Below are 19,603 nucleotides of genomic sequence, written 5' to 3'. Positions count from 1 at the left end.
ATATACCGTAAGACATACCTTTAATCAGCATGGAACAGATTTAGTTCATAGGTAAACTATGTTGCTCAATGAGGTTGTGTTGGCATTTACTTTGTTGTGAATGAATATTACAAATTAAAAATGCAAATCGTCTGCCCATTGAGTCTTCACTTCAATTCTACCACCGCAGAGAGTGAAAGAATTCACACACTTCGAGCATGATAAGGGGAATTCCCCAGCCAGTGCGTCCACTAGCACATCGACAGTGAGGATTGGATTGCGGGCACCTTATCAATCTTTAATAGCCTTGGCATGGAGGTTATCATTGCAGACTGGTTGGATGATTTGCGAATAGAATCGTTCTCAATGTCGGGGCCTCAGAATTAATAGTTATGAGATGCAGTTGCAATGGCAGGAAGTACTTATCTACTTGGCCCCACAGAGAGGCCAAAACATCCTCCACCAAACCAACACGGCATGGGTTATCAAACGGAAAGTACGTAAGTAATCATGTTTGTTCTCGATCGCTCCGTTCCTACGGGAATCAGACTTGGTATCAGTGTAAAAAGTCCATCCGAGTATCGCAGTAGCATCTTTCTGATTCAAACTCTAGTTAACTTGTTGTGTTAAAAAGTGCGCTCTAGAAATGAAGTATTGGAGCATTGATTTAGGTGCTTAGGTGCTTATTCTGTAACTTGCGATTACGATGGCCTCTAGGCGATGATTCATTTGGTTCATTTTGTGTTCACGATCGCCTGCATGTCGAGTGCATTTTTGTGGTCGACAGCTGGCGTTCTGTTTACATCGAGCATCGAGCATCTGAAAAACAGTTATAGCGTCCTGATTGTGCTTCAATAATTTCTTTCTGCTAATCGTATACTATAATTACAAAGGTTAAGTCGTTTTTGATACAGAAAAATCAAGTTATTTCACAGTTTTTTTACTCCAAACTGTCATTTTGAATTGTTTATTGTTTTCGAAACGTTTCGAAATTCGCATGAATCATCGAACGCCTGAGGCCATCGTAATCGCAAGTTACAGAATAAGCACCTTAATCGTCTTTTGTGCTGTTTTCTATGTTGTGGCAAGTGATCGTGGCCTTACTGAGAGCAAGGATGATGTCCAGAATTTGGCGTATGGGACGTCGGGATTTGGACTCGAGTTAATCTTGGCCCGGTTAGAGGCGATGGAAGATAGATTGCAGAAAATGGAGTCCTTCCAAGGTTTGTTAGCAGATAGTTGCAGTTCTGAAGGAACATCAATCCACGCAAGGGCAAATAGTTGAAGCCTTGATAGAACATCGATTAAGCCAAGAACAGAGCCATAAAGAAATGTTCGCCACGATTCAGAAACTCGAACATCGAGTCGCGTTTAATTTAAGCGAAATACACAATCGAGATCAGGAGGTGAATACAGCGCTTCATAAACTCGATAGAGTCGTCGGCAAAGTGCACAACATCAGTCAGCAGATAATGAATACCTTGCCGCAGGTGCACCAAATCACAGAAATTGTGCGAAAGCAGTGTTCTGTATCAACAAAAGCGGATTACAACAGTGTCTTCACACCATCGGAAGTTACTGTCCCACAGCCACCAGCAAGAACAACAACTACTTCTAGATCAACACCGAAGCCTAAGCAACCCTCCTTTTCCTCGTGCAAAGAGGTGCCATGGACTGGAGTACATCTGATCCGTGTGAATCGTGATAGTGAACCGTTTGAAGTGTATTGTGAACAGGAAACGTTTGGAGGAGGATGGATTGTGTTTCAGTTCCGTTACGATGGATCACTTGACTTTTACCGAGGGTGGAATGAGTTTCGTGACGGTTTTGGTGATTTGAACAAAGAGTTTTGGTTAGGTCTTGAGAAGGTCCACCAGATAACAAGTGGCCGTAAGCATGAATTGGTCGTTGAATTGGAAGATTTTGAAAGAACGTACAAATGTGCGCGGTTTAATGCATTCGAAATAGGTAGTGAAAGTGACCAATATGACGTGAAGGCTATTGGAAAGTATAGTGGGACTGCAGGTGATCGGATGTCCTATTATAAGGATAGGAAGTTCTCAACCAAAGATCGGGATAATGATATGAGCAATAGACATTGTGCACAGGAGTTCGAAGGTGCATGGTGGCACTGGATTTGTACTGACGTGAATTTGAATGGGAGATACTTGAACGCTGTTGATAAAAAATCCATCTATTGGCGTTCTTTAAAAAACCATCAAGGATTGAGTTATTCTCGAATGATGATTCGGGAGCAGGAATAGAGTTTCTAGTCGCATGAATAGTATAGGGCGCTGAATGAATGAAATCAACCATCCGGAACTAAAACAAAATAGAATAAAACTGCATTTAAAAAAATCCAAAAAGAGCCTTTTGAATGTAAAAGATATTAATATCTTCTCTTATCTTAATATTAAGCACATTTGCTTCCAACAGCTCAACCCGATAATTCATCCGAAACACCATTCCAGATGTGAAGAATAATGAAAAAGAATCTCGGAAAAAACACAACGAATGGACGTACTCAGCGTACAGTGTACTGACGAAAGAAAATCCTCGGCGGGAAAATAAAAAAAATTTGGCGGGTGTTTTCCCAAAATTTCCACAGAAATTGATTTCAACGCTTTCTTGTGCGAGAAAAGCAACAGAAACGATCTTTTCTCTCGCTCCCACTCTCCTGAGAGAGCGAGAAAAAATGTTGGATAGTGGGCGAAACAGTAATTTTGTCCAATTCACTACTAGCGCCATCTAGGCGGTTGAGTTTGAAAAAAATGCTTGAAAAATTGCAAGCAATTTCCTCGCTTACTATCGCGTTGAAGTCTTTTGTTAGCAGTCTCTTGGGGGCTGATACGAAACCAGCGAAAAACCACACGGAATAGTTTTAAATCTCTTTACTTTATTTCATCATCATAGTTTAACGCTAGTTTGGGAACATTATTTAGTCGCAAATTAGTTATGTACAGAAGAGTACAGCAATGCGGTTGTATTCTTAGTCGCTGTAACTCCTGCCTCTCATTTGCCCCTTTCCTGTCTCTCTCTCTCTCTCTCTCTCTCTCTCTCTCTCTCTCTCTCTCTGTCTCTCATTAACACACCGAAAATGCCACTGGCGCCAAGCGACAGACCTTTGCGAGCCTTACCCTTCATCTCCGTCCGTTCCCCTTCCACGAGACGCGGTTCTAGTGACTTCCTTTTCCATCACCTGGTGCATCCGCCCTACCTTACACAACCACCGGCACCCTCTCCATTTCGATAACGTCCTTCATAAACAGTCCTGTAGGCGACAGCGGCAACAACAGACTTCTCCCACCGGCACACGTCTTCATTTGCTTATGTTTTATGTTTTAATGTGAGTTTTGGTATGCTTCGTACGCCTAAAACGCTAAACGCCACTTCGCTTCATCACTTCCGCCTTACTAACCCTGCTACACACATACGCACGCACGCACACAAACTAGTCAACGTGAAAGTTATGCTTTACTCTGATTAGATTTGCAATTCTCGCCCCCGGATCCTCTGCGGTTTGAAATCTCTCATTCCGATCCTACTGCGGCGGAATACTACTGGGCACGCACACCTAGACCTTCGAGACTACTAATTGGCAACAAATCACTGTCATGACGCACTTCTTCGTCCTCATAATTTCCATTCTTCCATTCAGACAGGCCTCGAAACGGGCGCTTTCCTGTTCGGTGGCGGTGGTGGTGGCGCTCGCATACGCGACGAAGCAGTCGAGGAAAGCGTTGTCGTGTTGGAGGATCCTCCGGAATCGTTCTGCGCGTTCAATGGCCCATTTCCAGCACCGCCACTACCGACACTACTGCCGAGACTACTGTTTGTGGATGACTGGAGCGTTGGTGGCGTATGATGGACTGAGGACAGAAGACGATGCTGTTGCTGTTGATGCAGTTGCTGCTGCTGCTGCTGTTGCTGGTGGTGGTGCTGCAGCTGTTGTTGGTTGCTAGTGGTGGTCGCTGACGATTCGTCCTCATCCACGTCGTCATCGGACGAGACGGAGTTGGCGTCCGAGTTGGAGGGTGTCGGTGAGGGTGGCGAAAGCGTTTCCTGTTCCTGCAGTATCGTGCGGAACTCCTGGATGGATTCGTTGAGGGCCCACAGTTGCGACAGCAGCGACAGATCCAGCTGACGGAGACCATACTGTAAATGGAAAAAGAAGAAAAGAAGAAAATCGGTTAGAATTGAATTCACAGAAGAGATCACCATTAATGTGCATGTCATTAAACGCATTCTTCGAGGGCGTTCAATGATCGGCCATCGATCACCCCCTGACTCTCTTCGGCCCCATTTCAAAACTAATGAATCGAACCGATCATTGAGCACTTGATCGCACTATTTATCGAGCGCCATTTGAGGACGTCCTCGAGTGATCGTCGGCTGGTAAATTGCAGTTTATTAGATCGAGCTAATGTATCACCGGACATCACTTCAGCAGCAGCAGTAAAGTTGCCACTTTTACCTACATCTCAACCGAGGACACCGAGGTCACCGAGCGAGTTTGGTGAGATGTGTAAGTGAGCTTTCCAGCGACCAACATGGCTGACGGCGCGACATTGGAAAACTTCCGAAAATTGTAGGGTAGAGAAGCCCAAGAGCAAGCCATCCGGAGCGTCAGTTGAAAGCAAACCTTCCATTAGAGGCCTTCCCTCGGGGGTGGAGGAGGATCACCGGACAATCGCAACGGAGCGGAGTGCATCTACGGTGCACCTGCGGTGGCCTGCGACACCTGACGCCGGCGGCGGCCAGCCTCGGTAGCTCGGTAGCACAGTTTATACATCTTGACAGCTACCGGCAGGCCTCTGCCAAGCAACAGAAGCAACAACAACAAACACGTTTCAATCGTGATATCGCGGCGATTGAAACACTCTCCGCCCTTTCGCGCGTTCGCGATCTCGTACCGGTGATAGAGGGTCCAGCGACTTGTGGCGCATTTCGCTTCCTCGATCGTCCGCATAGAGCAGCAGCAGTAGCAGCCACGCAACGCAACAGATTCGAACCGTCGATCTACCGTCGATGGCGTCGCCGTTGATGGCGCGCTGGGGGCCACTCAAGCAAAGGCTGGATTTGACACGAGATTGCAATATTTTTCGCCCCATATTATAATTATAGAACACCAACGGTGCCAGGGGCGCCGGTGATGGAGGCGGAGCTGCTGCTGCTGCGTGGCCTTCCGGGCTCCGCGGACACTCACTTTGCGGAACACCGTTCAGAAGTGAACAAAGAAATGAAGTAGAAGTAGTTAGTTGCAACTTCAGCGACAGGGCAGCCACGAGACGATGAGGACGGTGTCAAGGGAGAGTGGAGGCAGAAACATTGCCCCTCGCGTTCCGGGCGCTTTGCTGACGGAAAAGGGGTCTACTAGCTAGGCCTAGGCCTTACTCTCAGTGTTACATTTTATTTATTCGTAGGAAGAAGGATAAGATTAGTGCAGAAGGTCTATTAGCTTGGCTTCCCGTTGGACCTCTGTTGTCCGGTGGTTGGTGAGAGAGAACCGACATAAATCATCGCGTGTTTGCTTTCCTAAGTTCCAGGTAGATTTGTGTACGTGCCGTGATGGAACAGCAGGAAAAGTGAATTTTGAGGTCGTAATAAAGGAAAAAAGAATCATGAGAGGTGTGCTACTAAGTAACGTTTGTGTTAACGCCACAAACGTTACTTAGTAGCACACCTCTCATGATTCTAACGCCGCGTTTTAGGCAAAATGACAAAAAGCAACAATTTTTCAACTTCAAAAATCTGCCAAAAATCGAAAAATAGGAAAATTAACAAAAACTCGATGGGGCTACCTAGATAAACTTATAATCTTTCTAACGAATATAGATTTGTATATTTCAGATGACCCGTCATGTCGCTACGATGGGCACAGTAAAAAGTACCTTTTCGACGACATGTCTGCCAAAATTTGATGCCATGGATTAATTTTCAATGAATGTTGCTCAAAACAATACCAAATATTCTTCAAAAGTTTTAGATTAATATGCCATTTACTTGAAAAAATAAAGATGAATGGTTATGTCAGAAAAAATCGTCAAAGACGGGCCTTTTTTGGCCCGAAACGACCGAAGTCCCCCCTTAAGGACGTTTTGAATATATCAAATGAGTATTATTAGTCAAATGACCCTCGCTTAGTGCTAGATTCAATAGAAAGTTCTCAATTCATTCGATCAAACTTCGAATAGTTAAGCCACTTAAGCTCTTCATCTAAAACAATCGAAGAAATGAAACAAAAATAGCAACAAATTTAATACTGCCAGAGTCATGTAACTAACAGGAATCTAAATAACTAAATCTGACAGAAAAGCAATTCATTTACCATTTGCAAACACAAGAAATGTACAGAGCAACAGGCAGGTACATTGAACGATTATCATCCTCATTGTACTAGCGGCAAAGCTAAACGGAAACCAAACGCATTATATCCTCACAATGCAATAGGAAAGCACCCCTAGGGAGAGCGGGGGCCTCACAAAACAAGTGAAAGGATCTTGATGCACCAAAAGAAGAACGAAAGCGAATGGCACCATGCATTGGCCCAAGGGAACAGAGAGCAAAAGGGAAACGGAACCTGCTCTTCCTGCACCTGCTCCAACCGCTCCTCATAACACTCTCTGCACAATGATGCACCATTAACACGCTCGCTGACGCCAAGCTGGTTTAAGCGAGCTGGATTAGTGGTGCGCGAGCACCCAACAGTTGCAAATTGTCACCGGAAATCCGATCCCTTATCGGATAGCGTACCTTGCTGCGCGCCGCTGCCACTACCGAATGCGAGCGTACGATGGATCGTAGATAGGCATCACCGTGGCACGATCGGAACGATCTTTTACGCAAGCACCACCAGCGGGCGGCGGAGGGGAAACGATCGATTAGCTGGTTGCCCAAGTTTGACGGAGCGCACGGATCGTCATCGATGCGTAACGAATGCGAATGGGTGGTGGCAGCGACGGAACGGAACTGTTTGGTCGCGCGTCGCAGTCATCGTAATCGTTTCGAGACATTCTTTCATCAATCAAAGGCGGCCCCGCGAATGGGTGCACGCGTGCCGGGCTTTATCACCATCACAGGAGGCGCGGTAGCGGTGTTTCTTGAAGGCCAATGAAAAGGAAGTTGAACTGCAAATCGCAATCCCGCTTTCTTTTCCTCTCCGGGGGCTATCAGTGCGTTCCGTTATGAAGCGTGACATTCCTTGCAGTTTATCTTCTTTATCAGGAGGTCTAACGGGTAACTAGAATCAATTGGCAATCGATGAAGCGATCGATGGTGGCTGGGAGTGTATTTTTAAATGCCTCGGCGGTTCGATCAGTTCATTAGAACATTCCCGTAGGGAGGAACCCTCTCCTTGGCATGTTTAATATTCTCCAAGACGCACCTAGACGCCCGGTACAAAATGCTTGCTCACTGGCCAACGGGCAGGCAGGCAGGCAATGAACCGTTTTGCGATCGGCAACATTCTTCCTTGCACATGGAACCCCGTTTATCCTCGGCTGCTTGGCCATCTTATCGTAATCATGCAATCAATGCTAACGGGTTTCTCAAGGCCAAGCTAACACGGGTAGCCCCTCTCTCTCACCGATAAGGCGAGCGGTGGCCACTTTCCATGTTTCATCTTGTGCACCCTACCACCCTGCTGGCCACAGCCGATCTCTACTAATCGATCGATTCCCGGTTCAGGTCGAGGTGCGCAGCGCAGTGACGACATCGCAGCAGCCGTTTATTGAAAGGGAACACGGGAGCTTCGTCGTGCGGGAAGAGAGTTCAATGACTCCGGGACTCTCCTTTAATGCCATCCTTTACCCCGTAGGGGGTGTTCTTCGACAACATAAACTTCGACAACATAGTTGGCTCAAGGGCAAACCTCTTTTACGCTACCTAACGGGACCGGTGCCCATCATCTCCCACCGCCCCTGGCCTTCCCGACTAGAACGCCATTAAAACGGAATCATTGGTGGCGAGGCCGTGGCCGAGACGATGAGCTAAGAAGGGCGCGGACACGGCGCGAGCATAAGCAAACAGGATCGATGCTTACACGTCCGGGCGCGGGTTGCCGGTCGATTAAACGGCGGCCTCGCAAATAGCCAGCAATAACATGTGAGGCTCCGGCACGTTCATGTTGCGCATTTTGCATAACCAAACGCGAGCGAGCGGGAAGCGGTAATACGTAGAGAATACTAATTTCCATCCCTCTACCCACCATTAGAATGGCCTTCATTTCAGGCCGGTTCTTTAGTGCTTGCTCCGCAAAGAGATTGCGGAGGGAGATCATCATCGATATTTACCGCAGCGCACTGGTCAAACCGTTCGCGGTTCGAAGCCGTTAGCAGATAGCTACTCGGTCAGCTGAATCATTAGTTGGTGGTGCGCGGCTTCACGGCTTCATTACCAACTCTCGATTAGCTGCCGATTTGGCAATCATTACTCTTGGTGCTCCACTTCTTTCTCTTCTTCTCCTCCGGATCGTGCCTTTCCTCGATGGGCAAACGTTCGTTCCTCTCCTCCGTGTAAAGGCTGTAGGCTGGTGGCCGAGTTGAGTTTTACTTTTCTGTCTTCTCGTGGCCCCTCTGTCTGCTCTATTAAGCTCCAAAGCGTGTGCCCCTCTTTTCTCGCTGTGCCGTTTTCCTCCTTCTTCTCCTTCCTTTTCCACGCACCGATTTCGATTTCGCGATCTATTGATTTATGCTGTAATGGAGCAGTCGGCTCAATCGGTGCGGCGCGGCACAACTGTGTGCGCTTTGAAGCGATCATTGTTTGTGTGGCTGCCGTCCGTGCCTCGGGTTGGCTATGGCGCGATGATGGCACGATGGTTTCTACAAGTGAACTATGATGTTTGCTTTTCTTTTATGCTGGTAAATATTATGATGCCTTACATACTCATGCGCAACTCTCTGTATTGCCTCCCCCCGTTGCTTCGTCTCCTCTGCGATCTGTTTCACCTTCATCAGTCGCCATATTTATACACCGCGCTGCTTCCCCATCTTTCTCGTCATAATTTTCCTCAACTGCTGGTCAGCGAGCGCCCGCTCGTTCACTCGCTCGCTCGCGTCAAGGTCAATGCCGCGAAAAGTGATTCATTAACAACGAATGGACACACAACATGCACAGAGACTCCACTGGCAAGGCAGAGCGGAAGAACCGAAGAGGAGGAGGAGGAGGAAGAGAAGAAAGATCACTCTCGCGCACCGGTACCACCCCAATCGTCGATGACCTCTGGCGCAACAACGCTTCTGTTCCGTTGCTTCCGTTTCGTGGCCATTTACTTCCCAAGACCGAGGACCGAGGAGATGATGGAGAATGCTTTCGTGTAGCCACCAGGTTTTCTCATCGTTTACTGTGATTGTTTTTTTTTGGAAAAAGAAGTGAAAGAACCACGCGGCGTTCGCATACATTTTTCACCGGGGGGCAGTGTGGAAGTCCTTCAATCGGAACTCCGTCGGACATCCGTGGCCATCATTAGCGGGCTAATTGATGCCGCTTAATCTGTAGCACTTTCAGATTCATAACCACCATTGCTCTCAATTTTGGGGGGAAAGGGTGGACCTTGTATTGTGGACGCGCTATCCATGGTGAGGAGTCCAAAAAAGGGGACACAGAAGACCCACCCTCCTCGAGGTGAGCCACGCGGATGGAATATTTATAAGCTCCAAACCCCCAGGCAGAACTCTCGACGCTACTTCTCGCCAAATCTTCTGACCAATTTCGTGTGAAAAGGTTTGGCACCAGCTACGCCAACAAACGACATCCACGATGTGGTCACCTTCTTTTCTTTTTGTTGTGGTGAGCTTTCTGGACAGGCGGAAAGTCAAGGAGAGGCCACGCCGCGATAATCGGCGGATGATAAATGAAGAATTCTTTCACGAAAGTGCGCGCGCGTGGGAAGCGCTGCGGCTCAAAACCCACGCAAAACGCATTAGAGCGGTAGCGCGATCGAGAAGGACGTGACCCTTGAGAGTCGGAGTTGCCTTGTCTCGTTGATCGCTAAGATGCACGAGAAGGTTACGCTCTTCTGGTGCCACGGTGAACTATTAGCTCGTTGAATGACGACGATTTGAGCGGTAATTATGGCGGCATCCCTGTGTTTTTTTTTCTCTTCTTGCGTTCGATAAATTATTATTCACTCACGCAAAACGTTGTCGACCGGATGATTTGTGAAATCTGAAGCGCACCGGACTGAAGGATCGCGATCGCTAATGTTTGCGCAGCGCACACACGGCCATTAGGCTTTGCTCGAGCTCATTTGTGTGTCTGTCTTTCCGCTTTTACCTCGATCTTTACACGCGAAGGTCACCTCCCCTTGAGACAGTGGAGCGCATCTTCGGATCTGCAAGAACCAGAAGGGCGAGCGATCTTTGTCAAAAATGTTGACATTTAATGCCGCAAAATCCTGCGTCCCTGAACGCGCGTGTCTGACTCACCGTGAGTCCCCTGTTCCAACGCATTTGCCACATTAGAGTGGCCTAAAAATATCGTCACCGATCAACATTTACGATAGGGAAGCAAACGGGAGCCTTGATATTCTCGGTGTCTGTATCGCGCCACTGCCATCGACTCCCAAAATCTGATCCCGTCGAGCCACGCCAAAAAGGGAAAACCTACCGCGTAAAGTGTAGTTCAACGTTCCACTTTTCTTTCAACATGTCGCGACCAAGTTTGCGCGAATCTTAACGATCGTATCGCGAGTGGTGGAGAGTTTAAATTTATCCACCTAAAGCCGAGGAGTTTGTCTTGTAGCAAGGAGCCAACTAGTAGTGTGTTCCTGTCCCCGACCAGGAGACTATTTTTGGCAGGAAAGCTAGGCCACAAGCAGTTCGACGATGCCGATCGATGCGACCAAATCGTGACGATCGACAGGTTGTCGATCGCGCGCGCCAGGTCGCGACTAATTAGGAGCGAACCAGGGACGGAGGGAGGGTGCGAGAGAGAAGGCACATACCATAACCATGTCAAGTGGCACAACGCCGGTAGATAGTAACGCCGGAGAAGATCGAGCGGGAGGCCATTTCTCCGCGGTAATCTATAATTTATGGTATTGCGGCTAATCTGTTCGCGACCTTCTTTTTCTTCGTCTTCTATCGATCGCGGCACGGATCGATATGGCATGGTGAGGGGAGACTGAACTCTAACTAAGACGTCTGTCTTGATGGTCAGGCTGGTTTTGTGTGTTCCTTTCGGGTGTTTGTACAGTTTTCGTAACACTTTTGCCAAATCGCGATGCCGCGGCGACCCCTTCGCGAAATGTTGCTGGCAACCACCAACCAACACCAAAATCTAGCCAAAAAGAAAACTACGGATTGTTGTTCGTGGCGTGAAACAACACAACACTGACGCCACCATCGATGCGGCAAAAAATATTCAAATAAACAAACGAATCGTTTTGGAGGAGAGGAGTTGCAAAAAAAAAGGAAAACATCTGGGAACTCGCGCGCCACGGGGGCTCCTAATTTGTGGCTATTCACATAATCAAGCCATCCTTCATAGTAAACACGCATTAGCATCTTTTGCATTCGGCGGAGTCGCGATGCAGCAACAGCGCAGCAAAAGGGAGAAGCGACAGGATTCGATTCAAGGAACCTTTTGGACCTTTTGCGGCATTGTTTTGGATGGAGAATAGGAGAAACGAAAGCGATCTTCGTGGTAAATCGATCGATCACACTAAGAATCCCTCGCTCTATCCTCGTGACACCAAACTCCATTATACTGCCGGTGACAAATGTGTTCTCCACCTCGGTTCTGTCTCCTTGTTGTTTATCGATCGTGACAAGATGAACGATTGCCACCATCGATTATTCCTCACCTTCCTTTCTTATTCCCCCGAAAAAAAAACCACAAAAACAATAAAACCTTCCAATCCAAGACACCCTTACCCGGGAACCATAAATGTCTCTTTCAACGCGATCACGCGAGTCATCGTATCACACAACTCATAAAACCGTTGGCCATCCAACTGGTGGCCACCTCCAGTGAGTGCGTGCGTGGCTGTGTGTGCAACGGGAGTGCAATCGCTCTTCGGGCACTAAAAATAAACCCACAGACCGAGATGCATCAGCAGCCTGGTGTGGCGTGGCGTGGCGTTATGGGTTGGCGAAGGTTAAGCAAAGCGATATCACACACCAAGAGGCGTGACCTAGCGAGCGATCGTCCCTAGCGAGCCACCAGAGCAAACGAAGGACAAAGTACAAGTAATGGAAAGGAATTTTAGAATGTTGTACCGCCACCACCACCGCTTGGGATGGCTGGCGATAGCAATTAGATGTGGCGTCGACCACGACGACGACCACGATGATGCTTGGTGCCGGTAATTGCACTCCGTACAGACATTCCTCCTGCGACGACGACGACGAGGACGACGACGCCGGTGATACATAGAGGGGCGCGGACTACGAGAGCAATCGTTCGCTTTCTAACGCTTCACGCCAGTAGTGCGCTGCTCACGCTGTCAGTTGATGAAAGTCCGTTCCGGAGACAGGGAAATGGAAAGCCGATGGTGGGGCCTCGGGTGCGTTACAAAGACCGTTACATTGCGAACTGACATCTCAAGGACCTTCTGGCAACTGGCAGCTAGAGCAGCAGGCAATCAAGATTCGCAATAACTTGGTTCGTTTGGTGAAATTTACAACTTCGATTGCTGCTTGTAATCCAAAAAGCAGCGTTTCTATCGATAGAACAAGGTGTGAGTAACCCAACGATCAACGCAAACACAGAAACCTGCTGGTTTTCCCCTCTACCAGTGACTCATCTTGTGCTACGCAAATCCAACTGGAATTGCCCCAACGAAGCCACCTTCGTCGTTTGACGCCAGGTCACCTTGAAATCCGACAGCGAACCAATGCACCTTCGACGCACGTACCAAGCGCGTATATCCGGTATTCGCAGCACTAGAAACCGATGATTCCATCCCGTTCCCATCATCATCATTCAAAGCGCCCGTCCCCATTGACACCGTTATTAATTTCTCGAGACACGTACTGCACTCCCTCTTGCACGGCCCGGGTATTCAATTGTACGCCTAGCGTCTAGCCGGTGCGTCGCGCACTGAACAACTGAACCACAAATTGGAAGACTGACTGCGGTGGTGGTTGGTGTGGTCAAGTAGGAGTCACCGCGTCATCATTTCACTTGGTCTGCAGCGATGGACTGCCGCGCCTGCGGCCACGAGTTGTTGAAGACGAATGAATGTCGAACATGATTAGCATACATTTGAATGGATAATGCCGCCTCTCGCCATGCCGCCAGAGACACAACGCCAGGGAGGTAGCAAGCCCTCAATAGCGTGCTAATAGGCGTCTTCTGGCGGATCTCTACTGGAAGGAGGGTCGTGGCGTCTTCAGTGGTCAAAACCAGTGGTGCCATACAGACACTCTCTGTGTCAATTAGGCGCATCATGCTTAAGGGGTAACCGTCGTCACCATCAATCACTGTATCAGCGACGTACAATTCCGTGATCGTGAGGAAGACAGTCCGAAACATGATCATGGGATTAAACGACTCACGTAGTAGTCATGGAGCGAGATTTTTTGGAGCTTACGGGACAGTTCTCGAACTTTTTAAAAATGCGTTCAAATCTGAACCATAAAATGGTGCACACGAGACAGAGGAGTAACATGACACTTCTCGTCAATCACTTTCACGAGCAACATGATCCTCCAGCGAGTGAGTGAGCGAGCATCAAAGTCAGGAAGCCAAACATACACCACCACCAGCACCAGCACCACCAGAAGCGACTGCAACTGCATCCGGAACGGAACACTATGGGTCACTGAGCAACCGAGAACGAGTATCCAATGACTGCAACATGATGATGATGATGATGTTCGTGGTTCGTTCTGCCTGGCTCTTGTCTAATAATCTCATTCCTCCCTTCTGGATGATTTAATTAAAAGGAAAGGAAACCTAATTTTAGTCACACGCCACGATGCTACTCTTCCCTGGAAGGAAGAATGCCACTCGGAGGGCCCACTCTCACAGCCATTTGTTTGTGTTAATTGAAATGATGCGATAGGGTGCCCAGCAGAGACAACATTCTGGGAATGCCGTGCCGTAAATGATGCGGGCTAAGGGCGTCCGAAACCGGGAGGCTGGAATAGAATGGAATAATTGCCTGGAGCTCCAAAGGGGGGCCCCGACAGAGAGAGAGAGAGAGACCACACATACATCATGCGTGAACGCATGATTGCTGTGGTATTAAAGACAATGTCTAGACTGCAGCCCGGCCCGGAGTGGGTCCGGGTTCTTCATCGTGAAGAGCCGATCGTTCTGAGCACGCTACTCGGATCGTCGGATGGTAACAGCTGCTCCCGTCTTTCGAGTGAGATCGACAATGAAATGCCTCCGCCCCCCATGGAGATGAACGATCCGTGGAAACTTCCCCCCTTCTGATAGCGGTAGATATGTACCATAAAATGCGAAGGGACCCCCTCCTGCTGCGGTGCTGGTGTTTAATAGGATACGATTAGCCGTAGCGACGATGCTGCTGCTGCGGTTTTATGCTCGATCGTCTTTCACCGGATCATCATCGCCATCATCATCATCATCATCATCATCTGTTGGCAGACAGCGTCAACGCGTCGCAGAACCAGATGTCTGTCGCTCGACGTGTCGCTCTCGTTTGTCATCTCAACAAAACTATCATCCAATCAGAACCACCTATCATCAGGTTCTTCCGTGCTGGTGAGGTGAATGCCACCCATCAGGCCACGGCATAATGGGGATTTGATTGATTGTGGCTCGGGGGAGTCAAGGGAATCTTCTTCTCCACTAATCAGTATGTTTAGCTTGGAACTTTCTGTTGAGCCGCTGTTCTGTGAAGCGTGAACGAGCACATCCGTGAAGCTGCTATGTCTTGTGATTACATACTAGAACGCATAGCAGAAGATAATCCAGAACCGGGAAAGTTGTTGGATTTTTCACGTTCTGCTTCGTTCTTGGAAGAGAATCTTGATCGTCTCGAGGAGGCATCGAGATGGTTCGTAATTACCCTGTAATCATGGTCACAAACATAGTAGACATTGGATTGCGAATGAATGTCAAAAATGTCGTAGTACCTCGTGATCTTTCGTCGAGTGCAGTTCTTGTTTCGCGAAATCTATTCTTGGCAGTTTTTCTTACTAAAAAAAACTTCTCGTGGTTCTTTTTAAAGGAGGACGCTGCGCGTCATCTCGTAAGAGGAAAACAGTGGCATGGCGGTAATGGAAAACTAAGCTAGAGGTTTAGTGGGTTCGAGTCCCACACTGCTTCAGAAGGCCTTCCTCGTGGAACGTACATTAGTATTCCGACTAGTTTGTAAAACAAAAAAAGAAGGACGCAGCTTTGTTCAGAAGGCATTATTATGCAGAAAATTTCGCTTTTCTCAAACCTACTTTGCGATTTGAGTTACGATATTCATCGCGCTGTCAACCAGATCCGGTAAGATTGAAACATAAATCACATTTTAAACACCGAGCCCTGTCACTACATTCGATTGGGGCGCGCAGAAAAAAAACGAACAGATAAAACAAATTATTGGTTCACTTCAAACAGCCGCAAAGGCCATAAATGCTCCACCATAAAACCATCCAATGAAATTAACAACAATCGATCCATCGCGACCACACGCGGCCATATCATGCCGGCCGTCAGCATTTTGAGCCACTTTTCCAGGTTGTTAAATTCGAGCCGTTGAGCCACAAACGTCCACCAACCGCTTCCATCGTCTGCAAACAGCTCGCTTACAAGACTGCGGAGCCGGCAAAGAAACAATCGTCCCAGCGCGCCCAAGCAACACGAGCCCCAACCGCACGAGAAGCGGAGCCCAACAATGGCGTAAGGCTGCGCGGTGAACGCAAGAAGAAGGAGGCACGCACAGAAATGGCTTCATCAGAGGCAAAACAAAAGGCAGGCGGACGGTCCGGTCGAGCGGGAGCTCCGCACTAGCAGCAATTTCTAATAATTATGCAACTTTATGCTCGAGGTCGATATGTTACTGTGTGCAACAGTGTAACTGGCGCCTGGCCGGTTGTTTTGGTGCTTCTTCTTCGTCTTTTGCTCGTCATCGTGGGACGCAATGTGCAGAAGGCGCGCAGAAAGCACCAACGCAGCTCGCTCCCCAGTAACCAGTAAACCACAACCTTCACGACGATGACGATGGCAACGTGCGTGCTGGCGGAACGAAGGGGTGCTCCGGGGGACCGGGCTTCACGCACGGTCTGCCCTGTCAATGTGAGCATGTTGGGCAGCGAGTTAAGAGGCGAACCGAACCGCCGCCGCCATGGTGGAACAATATGCGGAATTTTAAATGGCCGTAGATCGAGCATCCACTTGAAGGAGATCATAACAACGTTTTCCTCGAGAAAACTTTCTTCGCGTGGTAAACGCACACACAGATCCGCATCGTAATATTTGGTTTTTCTTCTTCAGTAGCTGTGAACTTGAGCTTCCTTCGTAAGATGCTGATAAGAGGCCATCGAACAAACAGAGGAGTTATAACGTGGGATGTTACAGTGTAACTGATATCGAAGTCTGTGTTTCCCATGAGGTCGCCTGTCTGTCAACAGACCCTCGGAAAACATGCCAGATCTGCCAGCCCGGAGCACGGAGACAAACAAAATAGAGAGCAAAAAAAAAAGCCAAAGGTAAACCTATTCTTCCTTCTTCCAGGTATATCCAGCAGTTAAGTAAACGGTGTTCGGACCCATTGAACGAGCACGCGATGCGACAGAGGCAGATCATCGCTCCCCCGGGGGCCATGGAACTAGCCGCACGCACGCACGTCCAACCGATTTGAATGTTTAATTAACGTAACGGCATCTTGCACTGACTCGGATCTTGGGTTTCGGACGGTTTTTTTTCCACCGATCGTCTTCTACGCACCTTTGAAAATCAGAAATCGACAAAAAAAACGCACGAAACGCGACCAGCATCGTATTTACATAACGCAAAGCAAATTGAAATTGAACTGCCCTTCGCAAGGATAGGTCGATCGAGGATCGAGTCGCTGTCCGAGGAAAGTGACGCTTGACTTGGTCACCCTTTCTACCATGGTGAGCAAGCCAATCCCCTCCCCGTCCGTCGGTTGATTCCGTGTCACAAGACGAAGCACTCGCTTGTCACACGAGACGCAAACAAAGGCAACAGAAAGGCGCTCTGAAAGCGCGCGCGCGCACACAGGAGAGGTCTAGACGGGGCAATTGGGAACCGTGAACCATGCCGGATTGACCTCCCGGCCGCCATCGACGCACCATTTGACCGACTTCTCGGCGGCCGTCATCGAATCCCCTCCGTTTGGGGCGATTATAGATGTTCAATCATTAGACTATTGCAATTATCCCATAAGCGGCCACCACCACGGGCCAGGTTCGTTCGTCGTTCGTTCGCAACAAGTCAGGGCCACCACCACCGCCGCCGCCGCGGCCGCCGCTGTGGCTGTTTGAGTGAATATAATTTGTCTGGTCCCTTTTCACAATCAACGTGGTCTTCCTGTTGCTGCTGCCGTTGCCACTCCGAACCGATCATAACCAGCAGACTCCTTCTCGGACTGCTTCTCAGACTCCTGAGACCACCTCGTGCCTATTGCGCCTCCGTTGGGCGCTTTAGGTTAGGTCAGCAGATCGTTTACGACCTCCACGATCGCGCGTCCAACGTTCCCTCTCTCGTATCTCACAAGGGGCCACCAGCCTTCTTGAATATGGCCAAACGCATTCGCCGCCGAGGTTCAGAGCGCGGCTATAATCGCCTTGGAGTTGGCGCCAACTGGTCGCGCGCGAACCTCCCGACCGATTCATCCAACTATTGGCGCACAATTGAATGTCGAATGTGAGCACGAACCTACAAAAGACGAGAGAGAGAGAGAGAGAGCAAGGGAGACAGAGACACATAAAATCAATCTTCCGAAAGATCGTTCAACGGATTGAACCAATCTTTACCCCTTTTTTTTGTGTGCTTCTCCTCCAATCTCTCCTAATCGTGCGCGCTGAAGAGCTGGCGCGCACACGATAACTGCTGCTCGGAGAAGGTGGTGCAGCAGCAAGTGGGCAAAAATGGGAAGCATTACTGAATGGTAATTGATAGCGAGACATGGACGATGGCGTGGCGCCATGGCGTGGCGTGACGTGGCATGGCTCGGAGCGATTGGATAACCGCGAGCTAAAACCGCTACCCACCCAAAAACGCACCACACCACTCCGTCGCCATCGTCGTCGACGGTGTCGTTGATTTGAACCATTTTTCGCGTATTTTCAAAACGGGCCCGTCTCCGTTGGTCTCCTCCATTCGCCGGTGTTTTGCGTGCGACTGCCAGCGTCTGGCAGCGACTGTGCTTCGTAGTGTGATACACATCGGACTCAGGATGACGGTTTACTAAGCGTAGCAGTGGTAGTGGTGGTGCTCGGTGGTCTGCTGAATGTGTTATGTCATTTGCGCACCGAAGCCCTCGTACCTCGGACCAATGAGGACACCACCCTGAGGAGCCCTGTAGTAGTTTGCTTGCGTTAGAGGTTTCGTTCGTTCGTCGTGTACCAGCCACACAAGTGGATTACATTACAATTAAGGCTCGAGCAAACTCGAACGCTCGCCAGAGTGGAACGTTTCCGGAGATCACAACCAACCTTGCGCTGGGTGCGCTTTTTGAAGACCCACTAGACGCGGGAGTCTCCTTTTAGTGTCCGAACGGGGGAGCGAGAGGTGTCTTTCTTATCAACACCGCCAGTGCGCCGCCACGTCATGCGTTTGTTGGCTCGGTTCGGTCTTAAAACTTCTCTACCATAACGCACGGGGGAGCATCATAACATCGACAGCTCGACTACGGCTTCATCGTTTTAACGACCAACCGAGGTTTACGATGACGATGAGCTGTTGTTGGCTGGCTTGCGCTGTTTTCTCTACTTAAGTCTGCTAATATGTACGTTACTTTTGTCCTAAAGTGATGATCCAGATACGGATGGACTCCGAAAGATGCTTCTTCACGCCCTACAAACGATAAAATCCAATCGCCAATTGACTGTAATCTCCTGTTGTCCCCCTTTTCCGGGTTCTAGTGACTAGAGAAAGGCATCCACGGTGATACTCTTCTCGATCGCTTTCCGATGATATTAGCAACCAGATCTTAATGTCGGACCTGATCAATTGGATCGCACGTTGGCCACTCTTTCTCTGATTCCATTTCGATTTTGACACACTTTTGCATCCATCCCGTGACATCTTCGGCGACAACCAGCACACCGCCTCCACGGGATCTGGTTTCGCCCCGGGAAGGTGATGCGGTTTCGTCTTCCGCACGCCGCACCACAGTCAACGTGTATCTGATCACCGTATATGATCAGTGCGCTGCTTCGCCCCCACGCACACCATTTCTCTTTGCGTTGCCCGCCGTCCGTCTTTGATGTTGGCTGCACCACGGACGGGGTGCGGTGTCTTCATCTCGTGCGTGAAGTCCGAGCTACGAAGTCTCGAGACTTGCCTTGGCCTGGCCGCTGCCCAGTTGCTGACAAACACAGTCCATGTAATTATGAAAAATAAATAAACCCACAGGAGGCGTCCACCTCCTCTCCCTCCTTCCACACGCGTCAACGAGGTAAGTGAAATGGAAATCTCATTCCGATGACCGCAGGCGGCATCATTTACACGCCCGGTGCATAAGGGAGCG

At 49.0% G+C, this 19,603-nt stretch overlaps 2 protein-coding genes across 4 annotated transcripts in view; one reads left to right on the top strand and one right to left on the bottom strand.

Annotated features, from left to right (window-relative positions):
• The first annotated feature begins 1,186 nt into the window (after nucleotides 1–1,186).
• LOC126577326 (ficolin-1-like) lies at nucleotides 1,187–2,243 on the top strand. The gene is made up of 3 exons (XM_050238852.1): nucleotides 1,187–1,202; nucleotides 1,261–1,385; nucleotides 1,617–2,243. The coding sequence occupies exons 1-3, from the start codon at nucleotides 1,187–1,189 to the stop codon at nucleotides 2,241–2,243; spliced, it is 768 nt and encodes a 255-aa protein (XP_050094809.1).
• Nucleotides 2,244–2,855: 612 nt separating this feature from the next.
• The window catches only part of LOC126572961 (AF4/FMR2 family member lilli-like), a 48,387-nt gene continuing 31,639 nt past the window's right edge, over nucleotides 2,856–19,603 (bottom strand). For all 3 annotated transcript variants that reach the window (XM_050232703.1, XM_050232702.1, XM_050232704.1), the window contains one exon: nucleotides 2,856–4,134. In XM_050232703.1, coding sequence (XP_050088660.1) covers nucleotides 3,634–4,134 — 501 coding nt within the window. In that variant the 3' untranslated portion in view covers nucleotides 2,856–3,633. The remainder of the gene's footprint in view (nucleotides 4,135–19,603) is intronic.

Source organism: Anopheles aquasalis, chromosome 2 (genome assembly GCF_943734665.1).
Source record: "Anopheles aquasalis chromosome 2, idAnoAquaMG_Q_19, whole genome shotgun sequence".
Lineage (NCBI taxonomy): Eukaryota > Metazoa > Arthropoda > Insecta > Diptera > Culicidae > Anopheles > Anopheles aquasalis.
This window is presented reverse-complemented; position numbering and strand designations above follow the sequence as displayed.

Excerpts from the sequence above, each read along its gene's own strand:
- LOC126577326 (XM_050238852.1), top strand. Across the intron at positions 1,386-1,616 it reads TACACAATCGAGATCAGGAG|CAACCCTCCTTTTCCTCGTG; the intron begins GTGAATACAGCG and ends CCGAAGCCTAAG.